The sequence below is a fragment of the Phyllobates terribilis genome, unplaced genomic scaffold (genome assembly GCF_046119375.1).
Source record: "Phyllobates terribilis strain yellow unplaced genomic scaffold, ASM4611937v1 Scaffold_11__3_contigs__length_659146591, whole genome shotgun sequence".
NCBI classification, from domain to species: Eukaryota; Metazoa; Chordata; class Amphibia; order Anura; family Dendrobatidae; genus Phyllobates; species Phyllobates terribilis.
In genome coordinates, this window is record NW_027362771.1 from 561,185,396 (window position 1) to 561,213,108 (window position 27,713).

General features: G+C 44.5%; 1 protein-coding gene and 1 non-coding gene across 2 annotated transcripts in view; both read right to left on the reverse strand.

Annotated features, from left to right (window-relative positions):
• The window catches only part of LOC141165336 (kelch repeat and BTB domain-containing protein 8-like), a 28,883-nt gene extending 2,352 nt beyond the window's left edge, over positions 1–26,531 (reverse strand). Inside the window, exons 1-4 of the mRNA XM_073650936.1 lie at positions 26,450–26,531; positions 13,270–13,423; positions 13,010–13,088; positions 10,581–10,808 (exon numbers count right to left, since the gene is read on the reverse strand). Of these exons, the coding sequence (XP_073507037.1) occupies positions 10,581–10,808; positions 13,010–13,088; positions 13,270–13,333 (371 nt within the window). The 5' untranslated portion in view covers positions 13,334–13,423; positions 26,450–26,531. The remainder of the gene's footprint in view (positions 1–10,580; positions 10,809–13,009; positions 13,089–13,269; positions 13,424–26,449) is intronic.
• Positions 26,532–26,743: 212 nt separating this feature from the next.
• On the reverse strand, positions 26,744–26,815 carry TRNAG-UCC (transfer RNA glycine (anticodon UCC)). Its single transcript has one exon. It is a non-coding gene; the product is annotated as a tRNA-Gly (tRNA).
• Between the last annotated feature and the right edge of the window lie 898 nt (positions 26,816–27,713).

Sequence of the window (27,713 nt, forward strand, 5' to 3'; positions counted from 1 at the left end):
CAGAAGGTGTTCAGATTTGTCCAAGTTGCCTCTTTGCAGATTTGGGTCACAAATGCCCCTGCTCTTTCTGCCCATGATGCAGACGTAGCCCTGGTAGAATGTGCTCTAATATTTTCTGGAGGGAACTTCCCCTCAGCTAAATAAGCTAGACTAATTACTGATCTGACCCATCTTGCTAATGTAGATTTTGTAGTTTTTTTCCCCCAAACTGTATGAATAGGTTGGAATCTATGCACCAGTCTTTCGTGACCTCTAAGTATTGTAGAACTACTCTCCTGACATCAAGTGAGTGGAAGGCTAGTTACTGATCATTCTTATAGTCCTGACAAAAAGAGGGTAGGACCATCTCCTGATTCGTATGGAAAGGGGTAACTACTTTTGATAAAAAAGCTGGGTCTAACCTGAGGATAATACAATCGTCTAGGCACTTCAGGTATGGGTCTCTGACTGAGAATGCTTGAATCTCCCCTGTCCTTCTCGCTGAGGTTATTGCGACTGGGAACACTATCTTAAGTGAGAAGAATTTTATGTTTGATTCTATGAGAGGCTCGAAGGCGTGTTGCATAGGCTCTTTAGGACTATGTTTAAGTCCCATGGTGGGATGTTGGATTTAATTGTTGGTCTTAACCTTGTTGTAGCCTTAACAAATCTTTCTACCCATGGATGGTGAGCTAGCGGATAATCCATGAAAGCGCTCAATGCAGCAATCTGTACTTTTAATGTGCTGGGTCCTAGACCTTTTTCAAACCCTGTCTGCAAGAATTCTAGCATTTTAGGGAAGTCTGGAATGGAACCCTCAGATGCGGGTTGATACTGCGAACAGAATCTCTTCCAGATTTTTATATAGATGGCCGATGTTACAGGTTTCCTACTATTTTGCATGGTTAAGATTACTGCGTCTGATAGGCCAGTAGATTTCAGGATCTGCCTTTCAGGGTCCATGCCGAAAGCTGGAGAAACTTCACATCGGGATGGAATATCGGGCCCTGAAACAGCATGTCCTGCCTCTCCGGAAGGATTATTGGATCCTCCAGGGACATTTTCTTCAGTAAGGGGAACCAACTTCTCTTGGGCCAGAAAGGTAGGATTATTATAACCCTGTCTCGGTCTTCCTGAATCTTCTTTAGTACCCACGGTATCAAGGGCAAAGGAGGGAATGCATATGCTAGATTCATGCTCCATCTTTGAGATAAAGCATCTATTCCTTCTGGTCTGTCTTTTGGATTGAGGGAGAAGAATTTTTCTGCCTTTGCGTTTTTCCGTGTGGCGAAGAGATCCCATTGGGGAATGCCCCATCGATGTGTTATCTGACGAAACACCTCCCAGTTCAACTCCCATTCTGACTGTAGAACAGTCAACTGAGGAAGACTGCTAATGAACTGTGAGAACCTTTTAGATGCACTGCAGATATTGAAAGGACCGATCTTTCTGCCCACTGAAAGTTTTTTTCCCGCCAAGGATTGTAGAAGGTGGCGACGTGGACCTCCCTGATGTTTGAGGAAAGTCACTGATATCATGTTGTCCGTTAACACTGACATGTTGACCTTTTATATTTTTTTGACACCTTTTCAACGCCTCCCAGATGGCCTGAAGCTCTCTCAGATTTGATGACCTGGGACGATCCTGCATCCGCCACGTACCTTGTAGGTATTGACTGTTTACGTGAGCCCCCAAGCCTCTGCTGCTCGCATTGGTAGTGAGAGTCACGAATGGGGTTAATTTCCACATGACTCCTTCCTGTAGGTTGGCCTTGGAGGTCCACTAAGTCAATGATCTTTTGGTTACCTTCGATAAGAAAACCCTTTTGTCCAGATCGACCATTTTCTGATTCCAGGTTGATAGAATTTGTTGCTGCAATTGTCTTGAATGGAATTGGCTCCACCTGACTCCCGGTATGGAAAATGTCATGAGACCCAGGATTATCATACATTCTCGAATGGTGACTTTCGTCCTCCTCCTGAATTTCTTGATCTTGGCCCTGAGCTTTGTCTGTTTCTTTTCCGGCAGAAAAGACATTTGTTTTTCTGACTCTAGAAGGATTCCCCAAAAAATCTCTTTCTTCTTTCTGGAACAAGATGTGATGTTTCCCAATTTATAATCCATCCTAAATTTCTTAGAGTCAGGATGGTTGATGTTAGGTTGGTTTTTAGCTGCTGTGGAGAGTCTGTCAATACCAGGAAGTCGTCTAGAAATTGAATGATTAATATTTCTTGCTCCCTGAGGAACGCCATAACTTCGGCCATCAGTTTGGTAAAGATACGTGGGGCTGAAGAGAGGCCAAACTGAAGACAAGTGAACTGGTAATGTAGAATGGTATCTCCTTCTTTTAGTGCAAACCGTAGAAATTTTTGACTGATGGTGAATTGGGACATGATAATAGGCCTCTTTGAGATCTATTGTACACATCACCATGTTGTGTCCGATTAAGGGAATTGTCGACCTGATTGATTCCATTTTGAATTTTTTGTAAACAACTGATTTGTTTAGAGACTTCAGATTTATTATGGTAATCGCCCCCGGGTTTCTTTATTGAAAAAAGACCCGAGTAAAAGCCCAGGAACTGTTCTGCTTCTAGTACTGGTATCACTGCTCCTGAGTTTATCAGTTTTCTCACGTCTGTTAGCAGTCTTTTGGAGACCTGGGCGTATTGGATTGTTGTCGGGTGAAACCTTCCCTGCGGGATCTGTCCGAATTCTATGTTGTAGCCCTGTGCGATAGATTGGAGAATCCATGGGCTGTTGGAGTCTTCCTCCTACTTTCCTGGTGTCATCTTCTACGTGTGTTAGTGTGGCGCCCCTGAGGGTTCGACCGGCACAGGGATGCTGCACTTCTCTAGTGGAGTGTAGTGTTCCTCCTCCGAGGTAAGAACAGTGCGATGGTCAGGACCCTTCCTTCACATCCAACACCACACTTCTCCCACCAGAGGGGGCTAATAGGCACCAGGTGCTGCCCCTACTGGCACTCGGGAGACTGGGGTACCGAGAGATAGGGGAACCAATTAGTGGGTGAGGGTGGAGGATTCACATTTTAGTGACACTTTAAATTTCATATTTAATACACAGCCATCTTGGCTCTTGGTTCTTTGACTGTCTTGTATTGTGATCTCCCACGCTGAACATGGATCCTGTGTGGGCCTGCAGCGGGGGGAGACACGGCCCTCGTACCCTGGCCTTGGGTCGAGGGGCAGGCTGCAGATAATGTGTGCCTCAGCCCGGTCAAGGACCATGACCAAGAAGGCCCGGAGCTTAGGAGTGTAGCTCCACCCCAAATGGATCCCAGGGGGATGCAGACGGAGCGGTATACGCCACCTGTCCTCGCCAACCTGATCTATTCAGAGGGATTCCGGCTGCAAGAGGGGTACTGGCCCCCGACACCTGACCTTGCTACTCCACGTCCTGGTCAGGAAAGTCCGGTAGGCCCTGAGGATCCCACCGGGTAACGGAAGGAGCGGAGCTGCCACCCATACCCTTTTTCTGAGAGAAGTTCAGAGGGAGACCCGGCCTATGTACACACACACACAGACAAGAAAGGACCCGGTCTGAAGTCTAGGAACACTCTGTTGCGGGGTCCTGACTTAACACTGGACTTACTCGGAGGTTGTCGGACCCCCCCGTCTCTGGTGACTGCAGAACTCCGTGAGGAGCAGGGAGACGCCTTCCTACTGCCATCTCCATCATGAGTAAAAACCCTGGAAGTTAACCCCTATGGCCTCCGGACTCTTATTCTGCAGTACACCGCACTACGCAGCACTAGACCTCCTAGACTACGACCCCCTCCATCCTGTCCCTCTGCCCTGAGGCGCTGCTCTGCCTGTGGGGAGTAGTAACAATGACGACTGCGGTAACACCATGCCTCAGCGGACTGCAGCAGCGCTGGTGGCCTTCACCAGGTGCCACAGGTGGCGTAGTCGAGATCAGCCACTCAACCCGGATAAGCCCGTACCAGCTCTTTGTTTTAGTGTGACGACCCTGGGCACGGAGCGGGTCCGGGCCATGGCTGCACTCCATCTACATCACAGGACCCGACTCAGAGTCCCCCATCTCCCAGGGTAGGGCTTACAGAAGGCGTGCGTGAGTCACACATTAGAACTTGTAGTGGGAAGGGGATTCCTCGAGATACCTCCCTTCTGGTAGCTCCATCTACCCGATTTCCCTTTTCCGGAATATTCTGGCTTTTGCTGGTAACGAGGTTTCCGAAAGGAGGACACCTTCTGTAGATATAGTATATCTTGACTTCAGCAAAGCATTTGACAAAGTATCTCACACCATCCTTATTGAAAAAATGACCAAGTATGCAATGGACCAGGCAACTGTTAGGTGGATTCATAACTGGCTTAGTGATCGGACTCAAAGGGTGGTTGTAAATGGCTTCACATTCAGCTGGATGAATGTCTCAAGTGGGGTACCACAGGGCTCCGTCCTGGGACCTGTATTGTTCAACATCTTTATCAATGATTTAGATGAAGGAATTGAGGGTAAACTCATTAAATTTGCTGATGACACAAAGCTAGGAGGGATAGCTAATACTAGAGAAGAGAGAGAGAGGATTCAAAAAGACCTAAATAAACTGGAGCAGTGGGCAGCAACCAACAGAATGGTTTTTAACAGGGAAAAATGCAAAGTACTACATCTGGGCAATAAAAATGAAAAAAGCATATACAGAATGGGAGGAATAGAGCTAAGCAACAGTACATGTGAAAAAGACTTAGGTATACTAATAGATCATAGACTAAACATGAGTCAACAGTGTGATGCAGCAGCAAAAAAGGCAAATACAATTCTGGGATGTATTAACAGAAGCATACAGTCTAGATCACGTGAAGTCATTATCGGTCTTTACTCCTCTTTTGTCAGACCTCATCTGGAATACTGTGTACAGTTTTGGGCACCACATTTTAAAAAAGACATAGACAAACTGGAGCAAGTTCAGAGAAGAGCGACCAGAATGGTGACTGGTCTGCAAACCATGTCCTATGAGGAACGGTTGCAGGATTTGGGAATGTTTAGCTTGCAAAAAAGAAGACTGAGAGGAGACTTAATAGCTGTCTACAAATATGTCAAGGGCTGTCACATTGTAGAAGGATCATCTTTATTCTCATTTGCACAAGGAAAGACTAGAAGCAATGGGATGAAACTAAATGGGAGGAGACACAGATTAGATATTAGAAAAAACTTTTTGACAGTTAGGGTGATTAATGAGTGGAACAGGCTGCCACGAGAGGTGGTGAGTTCCCCTTCAATGGACGTCTTCAAACAGAGGCTGGACAGACATCTGTCTGAGATGATCTAGTGAATCCTGCTTTGAGCAGGGGGTTGGACCAGATGACCCAGGAGGTCCCTTCCAACTCAACCATTCTATGATTCTATGATTCTTAGGTTTCCCTTTTTCCCTTTTTTTTTTTTTTCATCCGAGGCTTTCTCCAGTATTTCATCCAATACTGGACCAAAACACCCAGAGGCTTGAAAAGGGAATGGCACACAATTTACTTTTAGAATGACTGTCTCCTGACCAGGTTTTTAGCTACATTGCTCTTCTGGATGCATTAGAAAGGGCCCCATTCCGAACAGCAAATCTTATTGATTCTCTTGAGGCGTCGGCGACAAACCCTGTTGCCATCTTGAGTAGCAAAATTGAGTCGAGGATCTCCTCTCTGGATGTCTTCCTCCTCAGGTGGTCTTCCAGTTGTTCCAGCCATATGCTCATGGATCTTGCTATTGAAGTGGATGCGATATTGGCTTTTATTATCGCCGCAGATGTTTCCCAGGTCTTTTTAAGGAGAGTGTCTGCCTTCCTATCCATTGCATCCTTTAGAGATGATAAATCCTCAAACGGGATGGATGTTTTTTTCGCTACACTGGCAATCAGGATATCAATTTTTGGGGTTTCGTCCCATAATTTTATATCTTCTGGTTCGAATGGTAAGCGGGTTCTGAAACTTCTGGGAATTACTAGCTTCTTCTCTGCGTCCTCCCACTCTTCCAGGATCATTGCCTTAATGTGATTATTCACGGGAAAAACCTTATTCCTGCGGGTTCTCAACCCCCCAAACATCTCATCCTGCACTGATGATGGTTGGTAAGTGTTTTCTATCTGCATAGTGTTTCTTACTGCAGTTAACAGTCTGTCGGTATCTTCCCAGGAGAAGAGATATTTTTTCTTTTCTTCTGGGGGGTTAATGATAGAGTCTTCCCTGTCCTGATCGGGGGGGGTAGAAAAAAACGACAACTCTTCTTCCCCAGAACTGGACTCCAGCTCCTGACGTGACCTCTTGAGACGGGGCGCACCCTGGGGAGCTTGTGGAACGACTAAGTCTGTGACAGTACTCTGCAATTCCTCTTTTACTATGGCTCTTAAGTCTGACATGAAGGAGGAATGATGTTCTTTGACAACTTTTGCAATACAGGTAGAGCATAACTGTTTCCCGTATGTGTCCGGTAGTTTCTTGTTACAGATAGCGCATCTCCTTTTCTTAGGATCTGATGTCATCGAGTCTTTTCTAGGTGTATCCTTGTCCTAAAATGACAAGGAGCACAAGACTTTTTACTACCGTATACAAATGGAAATGTGCTGAGAAGAGGGGAAAGTACTCAGTAAACTTACTTGGACTGGAGGTTCAGTCGGAGTGTCAGAACGACAAGTGGTTTGATCAGCCATTACTGGTGTGCTGGTTGACTGATAGGTGAGAAAACCTGTCTTCCATCTGCATCGTCAGAAAAATAGGCGTTTCTCATTTAATTTTCAGCTTGGCACCATTTTTTTCAAATTTTCCAGAAGTGCGTTCCACTGTGGAACGCACACTGGCTACTAGAGGTTCGCGTATCGCTCCCTCTGTAACCGGAAGTGCTGTCTCCGCCATCTTGCGGTGCACGCTGGAGCTGTGCGCAGGGCTGCAGCCGCCGGAACCCAGAGCCCCCTTTGCGGGGGAGACTGTTCCACTCCTACCGGAAAAAGTCTGAGGGACCCCTGGTTTCAGTGGGGTGTCGGCCTCCGGACCCTGGCAGGAGGGAGGGGAGGAGTGCGAGGACCCCGGCCCGATCCTCCAGCTCCCGGTACATAATCCTCTTCTGTGTCCGTCCCTGATAGGGACAGGAAAAATACTGGAGTTGGGGTGGAGGGAGGGGCCTTTTAACCTCTTGTCTGTTTCCTGTCCCTATCAAGGATATGAAGGACGACCTCCTGATGGTGCTGTCATGAGGGACTCCTGGAAACAGGGATTTTATCAAAATTACAGCATGCAGACCAGCAAGCAACATCACTGGAATCAGGGACTACATCAGGATGTTCTCTGATTATATAACAAAAACCTGATGATAGATTCCCTTTAAAATTTTTGGTAAAATTTTGTTTGAAATTTCTGAAATCTCCCAATTCAAAAATTCTACATAATTTTTTTTCTAACTTTGGTTAATATGGCAGAATAGAGAAAGCATGGGCTGAATAATGACAAGTGATTGAAATCTTGCCCCTTGTTTGTACTGTGATCTGCAAATTTTTACTAGTTCTAAAAAAAAAATGTTGTCAAACCCATTGATATCAGCAAGTGTTTCTAACCATCTTGTGAATGGGGGTGCCTCTGCTTTTGTGACGATACAGCTTATAATCTTAATTAGCCAGATGATTACATTTGTTAATCCAAGAGAAAAAGACGCTATTATTTTTAAAAATTGATTTGTATATGGTTTGTGTATTTCTAAAGGACAGACCAGTATTTGTATAACCCTGATTGCTGTCTCCTCTTGGTTAGGTGAACAATGTTGCTTGTTATTATGCTAATTACATATTATGCTAAGTCATCTGAAAGTTTATTTACAATAGCCCCTGTGATACCAACTATATACTGTAAATAGATTAGCTTAAACAATGAGCGCTGTGCCATGTTAGTAATGCCCTCCCTAACTCAAATCTGTGACTAATGACCTTACACAAATGTAAATATAAACAGGGATGTCTGTAGTGTTGCAGACAGAATCAAAGAGGATCATAAAGACATCCTTCAGGAAAGTAGATGGACAGCATGGCATCCAAAGACACACAGATTTGGATTTTACATGATTCTAGCCTAAGGGTATCGGCCCTGACTGGAAAGATTCAGATCAGCTCCATTGTCCATCAAAGAGACATGGATACATTTTGGGGAGACCAGCGTGGAACGAGGAAGTCACCTGGCCCAATGGATATGTTGTTTGGGGTTGCCAGGAGGGACCCACCAGTCGCCTGGAAGTCATGGAGACATTTGGAGAAGCCAGATTGGGACCGGCCGGAGAGGCCAGGGTGGGACTCTTGGGTCTCCTGGCCTTGTACCTCGATGGACTGTCAGCTTCCTAAGCTTGCCGCTATCTTCTCTCTGGGGGAGGCCCGCCAGAAGCGGGGAGCCACTGGTTGAGGTAGTTGGCCCTGGAAGTCCCAAAGTCTCAGCTGTTCAGGCAGATGGAGCGGAAGGGTGAGACTGTGTAATGTTGTACCATCTTGGGCACTTGCTGGCACTGTTCTATGTGTTTATTGTCCGCTTTGTGGTTCAATAAAGTATTGCCACGCTGTTTTACCCTCACCCTGTGTTGTCAGAGTAGCGTTACGCTCAAGGAAGACCCCGGGTCTTCAAAGCTTTATTCCGACATGGAAAGAATGATTGGGCATGTTGAAATCCAGCAGCCCTATCATTTTATTTTCAGGAGACATAGGCCACTGCCAAAGGTGAATGACAGCAGCTTACTGCCCTTTCCACATTCAAAACTCATGCACGCTTACCTCAGCCGCATCCACAGTTCTTGTCCATTTATGCTGCAGATATATTTTGCAGCATGTGCATAAGATTTATTAAAATGTACTATGCAGGCACTACCAAAAGCAGTAGATTTTCAGCAAGTGAATACACAGTGAAAAATCCGCTGTATTTTTGCACCGTGGGAGCTTAGTTCTTTAAGTCTAACAGGCAGGTACTTGCTAACTACCTGCCTGTTATGCTCAGCAATAATGTCTGCCGGCACAGAGCGGTCAATGACCGCTCCTGTCGGCGATTCTACGGCTTCCGCTAATGTCATGTCGACAGAGCAGTAGCTTCTCTTTTGCTCTGCTCTGTTGACGGGGTGTGACTAAAGACATCATGCAGATAAGCATCGGGGACCCAGCTGTCAAACTGCTGAGAGCCAGTTGTTCAATCAGCATGACGCCAGCAGTCACGCCCCATCAACAGAGCAGCCCGGTAGAAGAAGAGTTGACATGAGCAACAAAATCACTGGCAGGAGCGGTCAGTGAACGCTTTGAGAAGGCGCCGAACAGGCTAGTTAGCAACAACCTGCCTGGTAGTTTTTTGGCTGTGAGATGGATAGGAAAAAGGGATGTCCGACTGGTCTGAACCTCGTCCCCAGACTTTTTTTTTTTTTTTTTTTTTTTTAATATGCAGTGACAAAAAAAAAGCAGGTCATGACTTTTAGTATCGCTGATATAATCAATTATATTATCATCGGAGCGGAACAGATGTAGCTGCATATAGAGGTACTGCAAAGAACCAGGACACAGCGCATGCCTGGCCACTTCTCACCAGTGGGGCAACAATGTCATCGCATGGGAGATGGGATTTTTTTTATTTCCATATTCAGGGGGCGGAGATATATAGATAGATAGATAGATAGATATACACACACACATATACTGTAAGGCAGCGCTAGTCATCATACTGGGGGATACTCGCTGCACCGGGTCAATTAAAGCACACCAGCCACGTTTTTTCAGTTTTCACACTTCAGCAGTTTATTGCACTTCATAACTGCTTATCACACAGTCCATCTTAGTGGCTCCCTGGCATATTACACACATAACATTCGGGAGCCTTTCCAGCGACAGTCACGTCCACTTGGCTCCAGTTACAGCCCTCAGCTAGGCAACAACATAAATGTCCATATAACGCAGTGTTTTTACCTTTGGCGGGTTTTAGCTGCTTCAGGTTTATTCTGCCACCACTGTGGCTTCACGGCTTCCCAGATAGGGGTCTCCAGCCCTCGTACCATCCAAGGCTACTGGTATGCTTACACAGCCAACATCCAGCCTCCGCCTTTCAGGCTCTTGCCTTCCAAGCCTCTGGCCCTCCAAGGCTACTGGGATCGCTTACACAGCTAAGGATCCAGCCTCCGCCTTTCAGGCTTCAACAGGCCTCACCAGGCTATGCTATGTCACAGTCATGTGACCAGTCACCTGAGGGGGAGGTACATGGTCGGCCCAGAACACACCCTGGACCATTACCGTAATGCCGCAAGTCGCTGCATTACAATACATACATACATACACACATACATACTTATACACGATGGCTTGTTATATATTCATTTGTTTTCAGGGGGCACAGTGGTGACCTAACATACTTCGAGAGGATGTACATGTGGCTTCATATATATTCAGGAAGCAAAGTGAGACAACAACAAAAAAAGCCGCCAAAGATGAAGCCGGCATTTTCCTGAAATGTCTTCCCCTTCAGAAGCGATGCTGGTATACTGGCATCTATAAGACGCCGTGTGCACAGACCTTCAGGCGGCCTGACAATCAGGAAACACAGAGTTGCATGTGAATTATGACCGATAACTCATTACCTGGTGCACAATTCCTGCAGGAGGCCAATCTGGAGGCGACTGGATACTGTGAACAGCTCCTCCACATTATCCATGCTGATATTAACTTCACCAGTATATATGAAGCGCAAGACGACCTCCATGACCGATGCAGGGATGTCCATGAGAGACACCTCTCCGCTCTTCGACTCCTTCATCGGACAGGTGAACAGCACTTGAAAGTAGGGGCTAAGTGATGAAAGGACAACTCTGCAGAGGGAAATAGCAGTACATGGAGGGAGAAAAAAAAAAGAAGAGGAATCAAGTCTGCAACCAACAGGTCATACTAAAAAAAAAAAAAATAATAATGTACATTGTTTTCCAGTGTGGTGAGATTTCATAAAGCCCAACCCATCCTATATGTATACTGCCCATGTCCAACATTCACAGTCTGAACATGGTCCACAATGCCTGGGACGTCTGGAGGTCTCCTGACCTGAATCAGCCCAGCATATCTGAGGCTGCTGAGTTCGGCGCACAATCCCGTCATGAAGGTGGGAGGTGTGAAACCAACCAAGGGGTCTCTACACACGACCATACTATGGCACCATTCAACTTTTCAGTGCCCATAGAGGTTGACATGAATCATGCCATGTTCTATCACATTCTTTACTAAGAGCGAGAAAAAAAAAAAACAAGATCTAATCCTCCCAAATATTTGTCAAAAACATGTAAAAAATAAAAAAAATGTTTTAACGTGAACTCAATGCAAAATGAGACTGCAATTGTTTTTATGTGGATGTGTGTGTGGAGGAGAGTGGCGTAGTGAGATAGTTAAATTATAGGTGTTGTCCATGTCCATTATTAGAAAATAAAAATTTGCTTTAGGCCACGTTCACATGTTCAGTATTTTCCATCAGTATTTGTAAGCCAAAACCAGGAGTGGGTGAGAAATACAGAAGTGGTGAGATGTTTCTGTTATACTTTTCCTCTGATTGTTAAGCTCCTGATTTTGGCTTACAAATACTGATATAAAATACTTATTAAATACTGAACATGTGAACATGGTCCTAATTGCAGAACCAGCACCAGTTCTGCTAATGGACTGTGCTTGGTATTGTAGGTTAACCCCATTGACTTATATGGTATGAAAGTGCAACAACTCAACATGATCTATCGACAGGAGTCCGCCGTTTCTGAAACAGAAAATCAGACCCCTTAAAGAGGTTGTCAGCTACTTTAGCATTAATGACTGATTGGTCGGGGTCCCACTCCCTGCACCCCGGTCAGCAGCAGCCAACCAGAAGTACTGACTTGCGGAGCTGGCGGTCTTCTGATAGTGGCCGCTACAGGGTATTTCACATCCGCCTCCTACTGATTTGATTAGTAAGTGGATGTGCAGTAACAAGCCTCGGCCACTACCGGAAGAGGCCCAGCTTCGCAAATGAGTACTTCCGGCCGACAGCCGCCGCCACTGATTAAAGCTGATTGTTGGGGCTTCAAGGAGTCCAACCCCAACCAATCAGACTTTGATGACCTATCCTAAGGATAAGTCATTAATGCTAAAGTAGTGGACAACCTCTTTTAGGGTATGTGCACACGATGCAGAAATGAAGCAGAAAATTTCTGCATAATTTCTGCATCTCCCTGGCAGAAAAAACATGCAGATTGTGCATGCGTTTTTAATGCGGAATACATGCGGATTCACATGCGTTTCCACATGCGTTTCCGCATGTGGATTGACAAGCGCTTTCCAGGCGATTTTAGCATCACCTGGAAAGTGCTTGACAACTAGGTCACACTATATAAATCCATGTAACCGGCATGGATTTATATAGTGTGACCCGAGAGAGTGGTAAAAATAAAAAATACATGTATACTTTACCCTCCGATGGCCCGCGTTGTCCTGCTCAATCCGTTCTCCCTCGCCGGCAACTTTGAATTGAAAGACCTGCCGACGTCAGTGTCACGTGACCCGTCACATGACTGACGTCAGCGCAGGTCCTACAACTCACTGCAAAGTGCCGGGAACCAAGCAGGAGCGGTGCGCGGGCCGACAGAAGGTAAGTATACATTTATTTTTTACTTTATTCTTTTTTTACAGCTTTTTTAATGGTACCTGGGTGTGGATGAGACTCTCCTCTCCTCCACACCCGGGTACCATCTGCACATTAGAACGCGCCAATAGCGCAAGTACAAATGCAGTCTTGCGGAATTGGCGTGTTCTAATGCAAGTCAATGGCGGTGAAAACGCCGCATTTACGCAAAATTAATTGACATGCTGCGGATTTTTGAGAGCAGCGTTTACGCTGCGCAAAAATCCGCATCATGGGCACAGCACATGCGGATTTTAATTGGGGAACATTGCTGCCCTTCTACCATGCGTTTTTAATGCGTTTCCGCAACTGCAAAAACGCCGCGGAAACGCATTAAAAACGCATCGTGTGAACTCAGCCTAAATCAATACCTACCTGTGACAAAGGAACCTTTTACCTGCCGTCTCAATAGTGGCATCACACAGGATTTCTGACAGATAAAACTCTCGTAATCCTAAAAAACAAACAAAAATGAAAGACATAAGAGTCACATAAAACAGTATTAATATATTGTGACAAAAGGCATAAAAGAAGCACGTAGGGAAAAAATACTGTTTAATATCATCTCGTCATGAGAGGTGTTGGCCTACTGAGTTTTTAGAGCTGCTCTCGGTCATACAGGAGCGCCATCTTACCTGCAATGATGCTTTTTTGCAGCGTGTCATGGTTGTCCTTGTGCTCCTCCTCAATGTGCTGCATGTAACTCGGTGGTTGGCGGGTGGTCTGTAGATTATAATGTCTTCAAATTGATAACGTAAGGTTAACTTCCAGAAGAACAGCTAACCGTATCTAAAAAAAAAAAAAAAGACAAAAAAAAAAATATACAAAACTTGAAAAGGGGTTATTCCCCATAATGAGATGTTCATACAATTTTTTATTTTGCTTGATTTTCCGTTTGAAAAATCTAAGACCAAAAACCGCATAAAAAGCCACGTCTTATTTTATGTATTTGTTTTACTCACTTATATAGCGCCATTAATTTCACAGCGCTTTACAGACATCATCATCTATGGAACTTTTTTGGATGTTTTTTTGATTATGTGGTGTTTTTTTCTGCTGCTATTCATTCAGAAGTCAAATCTGGAGATTTAATTCAAGCTGAAATGCCTCAAAAAGTGACATGTTATAAAAAAAAAAAAAAGTATCACATGGGAAAAAAATATATAAAAAAAATAGCACTGTAGGCACGTTCTCCCATTAAAACCCAATAAAAAGCATATTTAACCCCTTTACCCCTGAGGGTGGTTTGCACGTTAATGACCAGGCCAATTTTTACAATTCTGACCACTGTCACTTTATGAGGTAATTACTCTGGAACGCTTCAACGGATCCCCCTGATTCTGAGATTGTTTTTTTCGTGACATATTGTACTTCATGATTGTGGTAAAATTTCTTCGATATCACTTGCATTTATTTGTGAAAAAAATTGGAAATTTGGCGAAAATTTCGCAATTTTCAAACTTTGAATTTTTATGCCCTTAAATTAGAGAGATATGTCACACAAAAGAGTTAATAAATAACATTTCCCACATGTCTACTTTACATCAGCACAATTTTGGAACCAAATTTTTTTTTTTGTTAGGGAGCTATAAGGGTTAAAAGTTGACCAGCGATTTCTCATTTTTCCAACAAAACTTACAAAGCCATTTTTTTAGGGACCACATCACATTTGAAGTTACTTTGAGAGGTCTTTATGACAGAAAATACCCAAAAGTGACACCATTCTAAAAACTGCACCCCTCAAGGTGCTCAAAACCACATTCAAGAACTTTATTAACCCTTCAGGTGCTTCACAGGAATTTTTGGAATGTGGAAGAAAAAAATGAACATTTAACTTTTTTCACAAAAATGTTACTTTAGACCCAATTTTTTTTATTTTCACAGGGGTAACAAGAAAAAATGGACCCCAAAATTTGTTGTGAAATTTCCCCTGGGCACGCAGATACCCCATATGTGGGGAAAAAACACTGCTTGGGCGCACGGCAGGGCTCAGAAGGGAAGGAGCGCCATTTGACTTTTTGATTGTAAAATTTGCTTGAATAATTAGCGGACGCCATGTTGCGTTTGGAGAGCCCCTGTGTGCCCAAACATTGGAGCTCCCCCACAAGTGACCCCATTTTGGAAACTAGACACCCCAAGGCACCTATCCAGATGCATAGTGAGCACTTGGAACCCCCAGGTGCTTCACAAATTGATTCGTAAAAATGAAAAAGTAAAAAAAAAAACAACACTTTTTCATTTTTATGAATCAATTTGTGAAGCACCTGGGGGTTCCAAGTGCTCATTATGCATCTAGATAGGTGCCTTGGGTGGTCTAGTTTCCAAAATGGGGTCACTTGTGGGGGAGCTCCAAAGTTTAGGCACGCAGGGGCTCTCCAAATGCAGCATGGCGTCAGCTAACAATTTGAGCCGATTTTCCATTCAATTTGTTAGCGGACACCATGTCGCGTTTGGAGAGCCCCTGATGTGCCTAAACAGTGGAGCTCCCCCACAAGTGACCCCATTTTGGAAACTATACCCCTCAAGGATTTTATTAAGGTGTATAGTGAACATTTTGAACCCAGAGGTACGACACAGAATTTGATAACATTAGGTCATCATATTGAATAAGTTGTCATTAGTCTTGAGCGCAAGTGCTCGCTACTTGAGTTTGCATCGGGTACTCAGGTATGCACCATGTACTGCGTGTGCTCGAGTGACATGCTCGAGTCCCCGCCCGGATGTTTCACGGTTATTAGACACCCCAAAAAAAACATGCGGGGATCGCTCGTGCATGGCAGGCAATCCCCGCAAAGTTTTTCGGGCCGTGAAGCATATGGGGCGGAGACTCGAGCATGTCACTCAAATACCCACGATACTCAATGCATACCAGAACACCCGATGCAAACTCAAGTAGCGAGCACTTGCGCTCAACACTAGTCGCCATATCGTCATCTTTTTTTCTTACTTTTGAAAAAAATCCCAACCCCATCACAACCCTAACCCCAACCGTAGCACAATCGCACCCCTAGCACAACCCCACCCCTAGCACAACCCCAACCCTAACCCTAACACAACCCTAACCTGAGAGTTTATTTTTTACGCCGTTCCTCATGCGGTATAAGTGATTAGACGACCTTATTCTTCGGGTCGGTGAGACTATAGCGATACCAGAATCATATCGGGTTTTTATGACTGACAGCTGTCACACACTAAAAGACGCATTTTTTGTAAACTCTAGTTTTCGCATCGCCATATTTTGAGAGCTATAATTTTTTCAGATTTTGGCAGACAGTCATTTGACGGCTTGTTTTTTGCGGGACGAGATGACGTTTTCAGCGGTACCATTTTTATTTATATTTGTCTTTTTTATCGTGTGTTATTCCATTTTTTGTTTGGCAGTATGGTGATAAAGCATTGTTTTTTGCTTCGTTTTTTTATTTTCATTTTTTACCGTGTTCACTGAAGGGGTTAACTAGTGGGACAGTTTTATAGGTCAGGTTGTTCCGGACGCAGCGATACCAAATGTGTGTACTTTTATTGTTTTTTTTTGTTTGTTTTCTTTTATAATAATATTTATTGATGGGTACATTATATTTTTATTTTTGGTGGATTTTTTTTTTTTTTTTTTTCCCACTTTCTGATAGTTTATATACTTTATTACTTTGTCCCACTATGGGACTTGCACTTTTTTTTCTCTGATCGCCTGCATGGCACAGGAATGCAGCACCATCCCCGTGTCATGCAGGCTGTCAGCGCTGGACAGGGAGAAGATTGTTTGGAGATGCACTGCGCATGTCCAAAAAAATCTTCCTGCTGTCTGGTGACCCGGATGTTGTCATGACGACATCGGGTCGTCATGGCAACATCCTGGAAGCCACGGCAGACAGTGCTGGAAGCCGGAAGAGGAGGTGAGTATCTGCGATCACCTCCCCTTGCCTCCGCAATGCTGCGATCGACTTCGATTGCAGCATCGCGGGGGTTAATGTGCTGGGAGCGGTGCGTGACCGCTCCCTGCACATAGTACCGGGTGTCAGCTGTGACAATCAGCTGACACCCGGCGGCGATCGAGCCCACACAGCCTGTGTGCGCGCGCGATCGCCATGACGTACTAATACGGGTCTGGCTCTTAAGTCCCAGGGCACAGACGCGTATTAGTACGTCTAATGTTGTTAAGGGGTTAAAGTGTATTTGAAGAGAATTTTCATGAGGATTTTGGAGCAGAATCTGCTCCAAAGTCTATGTTGCAAAATTTAGTGTGAAGATGCCTTGAAAGTTATGACCTATCCACAGGATAAGTGATAATTTTTTGATTGGTGAGGGACACCATGGACCCTGAAAACAGGTAGTTAAAGAGACTGTCAGCACAGAATGTCTGTACAAATCAAGTACAGGCACTTCGGTGCACCCATGTTGTGGCAAAACATTTCAGTGCACTCTCCATTCTTTGATTGACAGCTCTGCATAGAGCTAGAGAAGGCTGGAGACAGATGGAAAACAGTTGGTGTTTGCACATGTGCTGCCCCCACCATTATCATGGAGGCTTGCTGCATCCTGTAGTGCATTGGTAATCTGACCTGGTGTTGGTAAGGCATTATCTTTGACTGTGATGATTTTTGAAACAGTAGGTGTTACAATACGGGCGTGGTACTGCTGGAAACCAGTGGCCGAAGGAGCATGAGCAGGAACAGCAAGCGGTAGTAGAAGTTCTTGGAGTTAGCAAAAGGAGTTGTAGGAAACAATCGGTAGATAGGTGAGAACAGTCTGGGTAACAATGTTCAGGAGCTGGAGGCCGGAACTAGGCTAACAGCTAGACACAATACTCAATCAATGAGTGAGAGAACCATGAGGCTTTAAGTAGGCGCAAACAGGAAACAAGATGGATCCCACGGGTTCAGAATTTGTCATCTTAGTAAAGGGCAATTGCAGAACACAACAGCAACCTCCAGTGGTAAGGAATGGAAGTGCAGCACAATTATTAAGGTGAATAATAGCATCCACTAGTGGTCAAACTGTAGAAAGACAACAGGAATTCATAAAGTAGGTGGGAAGGTGCACTCAGATGTTTAGACACACCCAGGGTGCAACGAGTGCCTGTCCTTGGTTGGATCAATCATTCTGTGCCGACAGGGTCCCTTTAGATATCATGTCTGAATGGAGTGGTGGGCACATGTGTGAAGCCCAGCTGTGCTTGGTATCACAGATCCTAGAAGGGTGTATTGAAGGATTCCTCCACAAGAGGCCCCCATAACCATTCACACATCTCCACCTTCCACCTCAGACCACCAGAGGGAGCCCGTTAGGGAGATATATAAGGGAAGGTGGGGCCAGGCAGCAGTTAGTCTAGACTGGAGTCGACAGAGAGCAGAAGTCTGTTGAGAGAGTTCCTGCAGTGCAAAAGCCTGAGAGAGGTCAGTCTGCAGTGGAGCACGTTCTAGACTTAGTAGCAGCTCAGAGAGGTGAGCTTTAGGTGTGCCGGCGCCATAAGATCAGTGAAACGCAGCACGCTGCCGTTAGTGTGAGTAGCCTATTGAGGGTCCGAGTAGGTCGAAGGCGAAGGAGTAGAGAGTTAGTTCATAGGGGGCAGAGGAGCTTAATTAGCTCACCCCGAAGAAGAAGTAGTTACCGGACACCGGGTCCGAAGCTTGCCGGGATCTCCACGACCCAGTAAGATCAACCAGAATCCCTGGAGAACTACAGGTCCCAGGATCGCTAAAGTGCTGATACGTACCACAGTCAGGAGACACATAGGCCCCGTAGGTCGGGAGCGTGCACTCCAAGAGAAGGCCCTACCACAAGATCAGCCAGCGCAGGACAGAGACAAAGTTAGGCCTAGCTCCAGGCAGGTCAGAAACTTACTACGCAGCAGCAAGAACCAGGAGGCCCAAAACCTGCTCATTGATGAGGATCCGGACATACACCCTTCACCCTACAGTGCTCCGGGGAGTGCCTGAAATTCCACCAGTAAAAGGTACTGAAGTGACTATCGTGTCCGTCCCTGTTCTTGCTCTGGCCCGGCGTAATCTCTATATCCTGCATCCCCGTTCCTACACTGCCCTGAGGCCCAGCTCTACCTGTGGGGAGCTATACCATCAAGCTGCCTTATCACCGGCCTCAGTGGACTGCGCAGCGCTGGTGATTCTCACCAGAAGCCACAGGTGGAGTCACGAACTCTTTCTTTTATAAACTTAACTAAAAACTCCAACCCCTTTTAAAAGAGAGGCCCAGGGTATGGGCCCGGGAGCCGACCACCGCGACATCCCTAAAGGCCAGGCTAAAGGCCCGGGTACCGAGTCATCCCCATCCCCCTGAGATAGTCACATGCAAAGTCAACACCTCATTCCAAAGGGCTTTACAAACACCCATTTTCGGGACTGGTGGAGTACTAGTGGGCAGACTCCCACAGATAAGAAAGTTATCATCTATCTTATGACTAAGTAATATTGTTCAATGTTAGGAATAGTCTGGATCAGAGCCTGGCTGTACAGTTGCAACAAGGTATGTCTTTCGCTGATTCATTGCCGCATTAAAACAGTTTGAAAAGACAGCTTGGAACTGCAGATATGGGGTTAATTTGCAGGTTAGTAGTGTTCAGACCCTGCCCGGCTCCTGCACTTAGAGCCTTGCTGTCTGGAGGAAATTAACTTTATTCCTCCCGGCAGCATTCAGGTTTCATTTATGGGGGCGGCACGGTGCGGTTCAGTCACGGCTCTGTGTATATAGAGCTGCAGCTGTAATTGCGCCACTGGCACTAACTGACAGCAGCTCATCTTTAGGTCCGGCTGTCAGTCAGTGCCAGTTGTGCGGTCCCGGCACCGCACCTATGACTGAAACTGGAATGCTTTTGAGAAGAATAAAGTTCATTTCCTCTCGGCAGCGAGGGTCTAAGTGCGGTGCTAGGCAGGTTCAGAGCCTACAGATTAACCCCATATCTGTAGGATAATAGTGATTTATTTATTTATTTATTTATTTTCACATGACAGGTTCCCTTTAAGTTGGCCAAGCCATGAGATGGATATTGGCCAAATGGTCAGCCTGACTAATATATTCCCGAAACCCACTATAAACAAATTGGGACAGATTTAGCAAAAACGTCAGAGACAAGTTGTCTTTGTTGCCTATAGCAACCAATCACAGCACAGCTTTTATTCTTAATTCTGCTCTTGAAAAATGAAAGCTGCTCTACGATTGGTTGATATGGGCAACATAAATTTTCTCACAAATGGTCATATTGGTCTGTGTTCGGCTCAGTCTAGCGCAGTTATAGTGATAAGGAGAGGCGATAGGTTTCTGTCATATATCTCTAGCAACGCTCATCTCTTAGGAGGACTATGGATCAGATACAGGTATGGTTTCTTTCCGGATATACTCAGCACCAGTTTAGATGACAGGAATTTTGGCCTGTTGCACAACAGACTTTCCGTGGACCAATGCAAGTGAATGGGTCAGTTCACGTCAAAGCATTAACTGGCGGTGCCCATTTTGTGGAAGAGACAATGATAGGCCCAAAAATTTGGGACGCAACTGGTCGGTGTGAATTCGGCCATAAGCCATCATGAAGTTATTTCAGTTCGGCGTAAATTAATTTCTTAACCCAATGGCGCACCTTGACGTAAAAGTACATCGCTGTCGGGGAGCCCGTGGAGCGGAGCGGGCACAGGGCAAAAGTCTGCTCCATACACTCAGGGCAGGGGCTTGCTGTAGTTATATCACTAGCACCTGCCTCTTAGGAGCAGCAACCACAGCTAGCACCAATCGCTGCTGTTTAACCATTTAGATGCCACTGTCAAACACTGGTATCGGCATTTAAATGGTCTGATTGCTGATGCATGCGTGCCAGGTAACGAGTAACAATATTGGGCTTCTTTGACACCCAAACAGGTGTATATACTGCAATATTGAACATACAATTTATAGTCTCCTAGGGGGATGGGGAACTAAAAATTAAGAAAAGTCTGATCAAATTTTTCATTCCATAAACTGTCCTTATTATGTATGTAATGATGTGTAAAAGTTTGAAAATACTTCTGGATCGCCATCTTCTTCAGTTTCCAGAGTCACTACGGTCCCACGTGACCGATCGTCTTCTTTGCTGGCTTCCACCTGGACTGTTGTGTGAGGCAGTGGTACTGCCTTCAAAGTGAGCCTCAGAACAAGACTAAAGCCCCCGTCACACTAAGCGAGATCGCTGCTGTCACAAGTTTTGTGACGCAACAGCGACCTCAGCAGTGATCTCGCTACGTTTGACACGTAGCAGCAACCAGGCCCCTGCTGTGAGATCGCTGGTCGTGTCAAAATGGCCTGGGCCATTTTTTGATCATTGAGGTCCCGCTGGGTAGCATGCATCAGTGTGTTTGACATCTTACCAATGACCTCGTTGGCGACTTAGAACTGAGAAGTCGTCCCTCATCGAGGTCTGAATCGTCAGAGTTGCTGCTATGTGACAGGGTCCCAACGACCGCCGACATCGTTATACAGGTCGCTATGGGTCGCCGTATCGTTGGTGCATCGTTGGGAAGATCTGACTGTTTGACATCTCACCAGCGACCACATAGCGACGCAGCAACGATCCCTGCCAGGTCGCATCGTTGTCGGGATCGTTGTAGCGTCGCTAAGTGTGACGGGTCCATTCCAACAACCGTATTTCGGTCCGATTCAGAGCGTCCGTGAAAAAAAAAAAACGGACTGCTCTCAGATAGATATTTTTGGATGCCTTACGAAGCCACAGTCTAGCATACTATTTTTGCCGGGTACACATGGTAAATGGTCATGATTAAATAGCTAAAAAACAAACAAACATGATTACATAAGAACAGCACATGAATAACAAGTGAGAAAAAAAAAAAATCGTCCCACTTTTCTGGATGAAACTGACTGATCTTTTAAACACTGATGTGAACATGAACCTACCGTTACAATGAGAAAGTGACTTCCGCTTTGGGCACAAACCCTTGTGAGCCAGGCTACTCTGTTTTCAGGTCATGTGGGTCAGAAGGAGACCGGAGTGGCGATAGAAATCTGGGAATGCAGCGAACAGTAAGCATCTTCCCACACTTACAAATCATTATATACAAAATTACGATAGATTATGAAATAAAAATTGAGGAAACATCTTTACAAAATGGAAAATAAAAAATGGCCTGGACCAAGAGGGGGTGATTGTACCAATGATGTTCATAGAATTGCTTTCCAGAAAAGGAGCTTTAGAGAGTGTAGACATAATGAAATTACAAGACTGGAGGCTTGGGTTAGGTCTTTAGAGGGCAGTATTTCTTCAAGGAGCAATACAGAATGGACATATGTTGAGGAAAGTAAACTGCTCCCAGGGGGTCTGTATGTAAGATCATAGTGACCCTATGTTAGTTAATAGCCATTAAACGTTGTATATTTAGCTCAACGGTACATATGAGCTTAGCTTCAGCTGTCCACCACGACCAACCGAGTCAGCTCTCCCGGAAAACACAATGATGATGTGGAACATAATGTGGAATATCTCCTGAAAAAAATGAATCAAGTGAAACAGTTTTTTTGTATAGAGACTCGTATAAAATACAAAAGAGCAAATGATAAGCATTAATTTAAAACAAAAAACAATGGGAGGGAAAAATAGAAAAAACTAAAGCTTGCCGTGTCGGTGCCCATATGACATGAATTAGCCAATGAATGATGACTTCAGTGTTTTAAAAAGCCACATGGTAGGCCCTGTTCCTTTGTCACAATGGTGAAGACAAATTAGCTGTCAGAGGACATCAGAACTGCTATTATTAGCAAACACAAGACTTCCAAAGGGTATAAGGCCATCTCCAAAGACATTGGTATCCCAGTTTCAACAGTGCGCAATGTTATTAAGAAGTTTGCCAATCATGGAACCATTAAGAACCTCCCTGGACATAGGGGAAAGAGGAAAATTGACAAAAGATATCTTCGAAGGTTGGGGCGAATGGTTGAAAAAAAAAAAAAACAACACATCAAACATCCAAAGACCTGAAGGCCAACCTGGAACAGTCTGGGGTCAGGATTTCAACAAGTAGCATTCGCTGCACATTAAACCAAGCAGAGCTTTATGGGTGAATGCCAAGGAAGAAACCATTGCTGAAAAAAAATACATAAAAAGGAATGACTGATTTTTGCCAACGAGTACCTTGACAAATCACAATCCTTCTGGGAAAATGTTCTGTGGACATATGAAACAAAAACAGAGCTGTTTGTAAACAAAAACTGTTGCTTTGCATTGCAAGACTGTGCAGTGAAGCTTATAAGGAAAAGAACATCTTACCAACAGTTGAGCATGGTAGAGGATCCATAATGCTGTGGGGTTGCATTGCTACATCCGGTACTGGAGGCTTTGACCGTATCAGAGAAATCATGAAATCAGAGAATGATCAAGAGATTTTAGAGCAAAATGTCCTACCCATTGTAAGAAAACTTGGTTTGAGTTGAAGATCATGGGTCCTCCAGCAAGACAGTGACCCAAACGACACATTCAAAAGTACACAGGAATGGCTTAAAAAGAAAAAAATTGCTGTTTTAAAATGACCAGCAATGAGTCCTGACCTCAATCCCATTGAAAATTTTTGGGGTGTTTTGAAATCTGCCATTAGAAATAACAACCCTGCAAACATTCAAGAGCTTGAACAAACTGCAAAGAAAGAGTGGGAGAAAATACCAGCTGAGAATAGCAATAAGCTTATAGATGGCTGCAAGAAACGTTTGGAGGCTGTCAGCAATTCCAAAGGGAGGGCAATCATTTATTAATTAGGGGTGCTTTTATTGCTGCACATGCTGTTTATTCTGTTTCTTCTGTGAAATTGCAACATGGAAGTTGAAAAACAATGTTTTATTGTTGTATTACTTTGGACCACGAATTGAAAAATCCTGAGGATATAACTTTGGTACATTTTCATTTATTTCTGAAGATATTGTACAGTCTATAAAAAAAAATGAAGGGGTGCCAATAATGGTGAGCAGCACTGTATGTGCAGATGGAGTTTTTCATTGAGGCGGTCAATAACGACGAGGTTTCAAGTGGAAAAGGCTTCAGGAAATGCCCCATCTTTGGGAACTTTTGGACTAGTTTTTTTTTTGTATTAAAAGGGGCTTTTGAAACGTTATGGAATAATTTGTTTTATTGAAGCGTTTTTGCCGCCTTCTGAATTGAGAAAGTTTTCTGTACTTTAGAGCAGATTCTATCAGGGGCTGCTTCAAAAGTGATATGCGCACTTTTTGCGCCAATTGTTTTTCAAAAAACTGAAGTAGAAAAAAGAATACCTAAAACACTGATCACATCTCTAGATGGACAACCTAAGGGTATTCACACATGGTTTTTGTATTCTTAATGGAAACCACTCCAAACTAGGCACTGTCCAATCAAAAGGCTGGAAAAATCTGCAAAAAAAAAAAATCTTGAAACCCACATCAGGAAATGAAAACTCCTCCAAAGAAGGAGAGTTTCCTTGGGCAGTTTTGCAAAATTGAGAACGCCGCTATTTTCAACGGTGCCAGTAATATGGAACAGGGGTGCGCATGAGCGCTCCATTCACATGGGGCAGAGTACCGGTTCTCCGGAACAGTGGGGGTGGCAGTGGTGGGACTCCAAGTGATCGGGAAGTTACCCCTTAAAAACCTCCCAAACACACTTTTTTTTTTAAACTGTTGTTTTTTGTCTATATCTAGTTAGACAAAGGATTATTGTCGGCTCTGACAATGCATTATTTATGCGAACTGAAAAATCAATCAGCCGACAAACAAACTTCTGCCCTTCTGTAGATCCGCTGGCAGACATTTTTACATGTGTCAATGCCACAGAACTGGCATTTGTATAAAGCGATCATTTGGGCAATCATTGCCCCGTGTAAATGGGCTGTTACTTTCAGCCATGTTCAGACATTGCGTTTATGTGTAGATTTGTAAGCTAAAGTCTGCATCTTAATTCTTTACATTTGTAGAAACGCTCAAAGGACAAGCAAAAAATACCAATGGCAGGCCAGCAATTTAACCTGTAAATTTAGGGTCTCCATTGAAATGGGTGTAATCAGCACCAAAATGGAGAGGCCCCCGGTTTCCATGTCAGAAAGAAATTGACAAAAAAAAAAAAAAAAAAAACATAGGATAAGGGCTCATTCAGACATCCGAGATTCTTGTACAAGTGCTATCCATGGTTTTCAAGGATAGCACTGGTACCTGTGATTTCTATGGGGCCCATTCACAAGATTTTTTGTGGACCGAGTGGGTCTGCGATAAATCGAAGAGATATGTCCGTTTTTGATCAAAGGGTTGGATCAAACACAGTAATACAAGTCTGTGGATCCATGGAAAAAAAAAAAAAAAAAGGATCGGACCGCACTCGGACGACTAATTTTCTCGGACTGTACCATAAGAGAAGTTGGAAAAACTTTTTTTCTTTCCCCCTCCAACTGATCAAGCTCTGATCAAACTCACATCAGTCCGTTTTTCTCGTACTGGACGTTTGGATGAGGCCTAAAAGTTAAAACTCATTCACTTTCCACATGTATAATTTGTGCTAAGTATACAACATGTGAACCTAGACTTGTAGTGCAGCCAAAAACGCGGCTACATCATTCTGCAGGTACCAAAACAGTGACTTGGCTAGTATGTATAAGGCCTCATTCACACATCCATGTTTAGAACATGTACGTGAAAAAAAAAAAAAAAAAAAAAAGGATACCGGTGTCAAAAGTGTAAAAAATAATAAAAATCAGTGTGGTGCATCAGTGTTCGGTCTGTTTTTTTGTTCAGATTATAAGACGCACTTTTTTCCCCCCAAATTTGGGAGGGAAATGGGGGATGTGTTATAATCCAAAAGGTAGTTTAATGGGAGGATGGTGGCGCGGGGTCACAGGAGGCAGGGTTGCTGCGGCAGTAGTGGGGTGATGCTGAGGGCCCCGGGCTGGAAGGAGGGGGTGTCCCGGATGCAGGCCTCACCGACATTTTCTGATAGCCTCGCACCGCCGGGACACCCCCTCCTCCCAGCCAGGGGCCCGCAGCATTGTCCCACTCCTGCCGCAGCGACCCTGCATCCTGTGACTTCACGCCACCGCCGCACCCTAGTGATAAGCTACTGTAAAATGGGACTATAAGACACCACCATTTCAAAAATATTTTTTCCTCCCCAAAATTTAGGGTGCGTCTTATGGTCCACAAAAAATGGTAAGGTACAAAGCTCCTCCTATATTTTGCAATGTTAATCATGACTGTGCACCGATCCCATCCCTGTGCTGTATCGGTTTTCCACGGACCCATAGATTTGTACTGGCCCTTGTCATCAGTGCTACCGGAAAAAAAAACCAACATGTCTCTGTGTGTTTTGCCCATGCATAATACACAGAGACATGTCTATTTTGTTACAGTCACATGTTCGTGTTTTTAAAGGACTGTGTGTCCATACTCACAAACATGTGAGCAGCCCCATAAGTTACATGTGGGATCTGTGCAAAAGACGTACGCCACAGGTACGTGTGAACTAGGCCTGAGGCTACATGGCAACGTGGGCCATCACACAGGTCACGCGGCCATAGATTGCTATATGTAGTTGCTGGGTCGCAAAGTAATAATGGGGTTGTGAATAGGGTCGCAAGTCCCAACGGCGTCAGAATTTTTGCAATTTACGGTAACCTAGGACTGGTAATGTGACCCCATTCACTTACATTGTAGCAGCTACACATCTCTGGAGGAAAAAGTAGCCAACTATCTCTAGTCTATACTATAAATATTATATACACAGACATAGATAGATGTAGGAATTGCTGTGTAAGCATTTGCCTCTCACATAAAGGATCACTTTACAATCACATATGAAACTTTGCAGAAGTTACTTACATGGGTTCTAAGTTATATGGTGGAAACCTACAGCTAACAAGTCACCTTGCTGCCAAATTAAAGGACTCCACCCATAAAGCTCAGCACAGCAGGAAACCTCAGAGCAAATCACTGAGTCCTCATTAGTCCTCCCCTGCTGCTCCTGTGCCAGAATGCTGCTCATCAGGGTTAGCAGGAAGCATGAGAACGATGTTACATTTTTAAATTCAGTAAAACTAGGGAAAAAAATAAATTACTGTGAAAATGTGTTAAATAAATATTTTTCATCGAGTTTAGGAGAAGAAAAACATTTACTGCGTTGGCCGGGAATCGAACCCGGGTCAACTGCTTGGAAGGCAGCTATGCTCACCACTATACCACCAACGCCTGCTGGAGTTAGAATGCTGCTCACAGTGTGATAACCTGCGCAGTCAGGATGGTGTAATTGGTTTATTACTGAGAGAGCTCCACAATTGTTTATAGGAGGAATATGAGAAATGTGCACTGCTATGTGACAATTTTTTTTGCACACATTTTCATCTTCTGCCGCTGCCTATTACATAGCGACAACCTAACTTATAGGCAAACTTGCAATTTTTTAGGAACTGTTTAGGAAGGCAGATGCTTGCTGAACACAAAGCCCCATTTTACGGGGCTAACTCCCTAAACGCCCTAAATTTTATAGTGTACAAAGGAACGAACGTCAGGGCTCTCTAATCTGTAACAGTGCACCACACGCCGCTGATTTTACAGTTGACCGAACTTGTCAATATCGGTGGATTGGGCTGATGTTAGTGTTTGGGGGCCAATAGGGGCTATGACCCCAGTGGTGTACCGCATTATATTGTATGGAGGACCATGAGGGGTGCATTATATTGTGTGGAGGACCATGAGGGGTGCATTATATTGTGTGGAGGACCATGAGGGGTGCATTATATTGTATGGAGGACCATGGGGGGACATTATATTTTATGGAGGACCATGTGGAGTGCATTATGTTGTATGGAGGACCATGGCGGTGCATTACATTGCATGGAGGACCATGAGGGGTGCATTATTTTGTATGGAGGACCATGGGGGGTGCATTATTTTGTATGGCGGACCATGGGGGGTTCATTATATTGTATGGAGTACCATGGAAGGTGAATTATATTGTATGGAGGACCATGGGGGTGCATTATATTGTATGGAGGACCATGGGGGGTGCATTATACTGTATGGAAGACCATGGCGGTAAATTAAATTGTATGGATGTCACGGGTGTGTCAGAGGTGACAGACAGTTG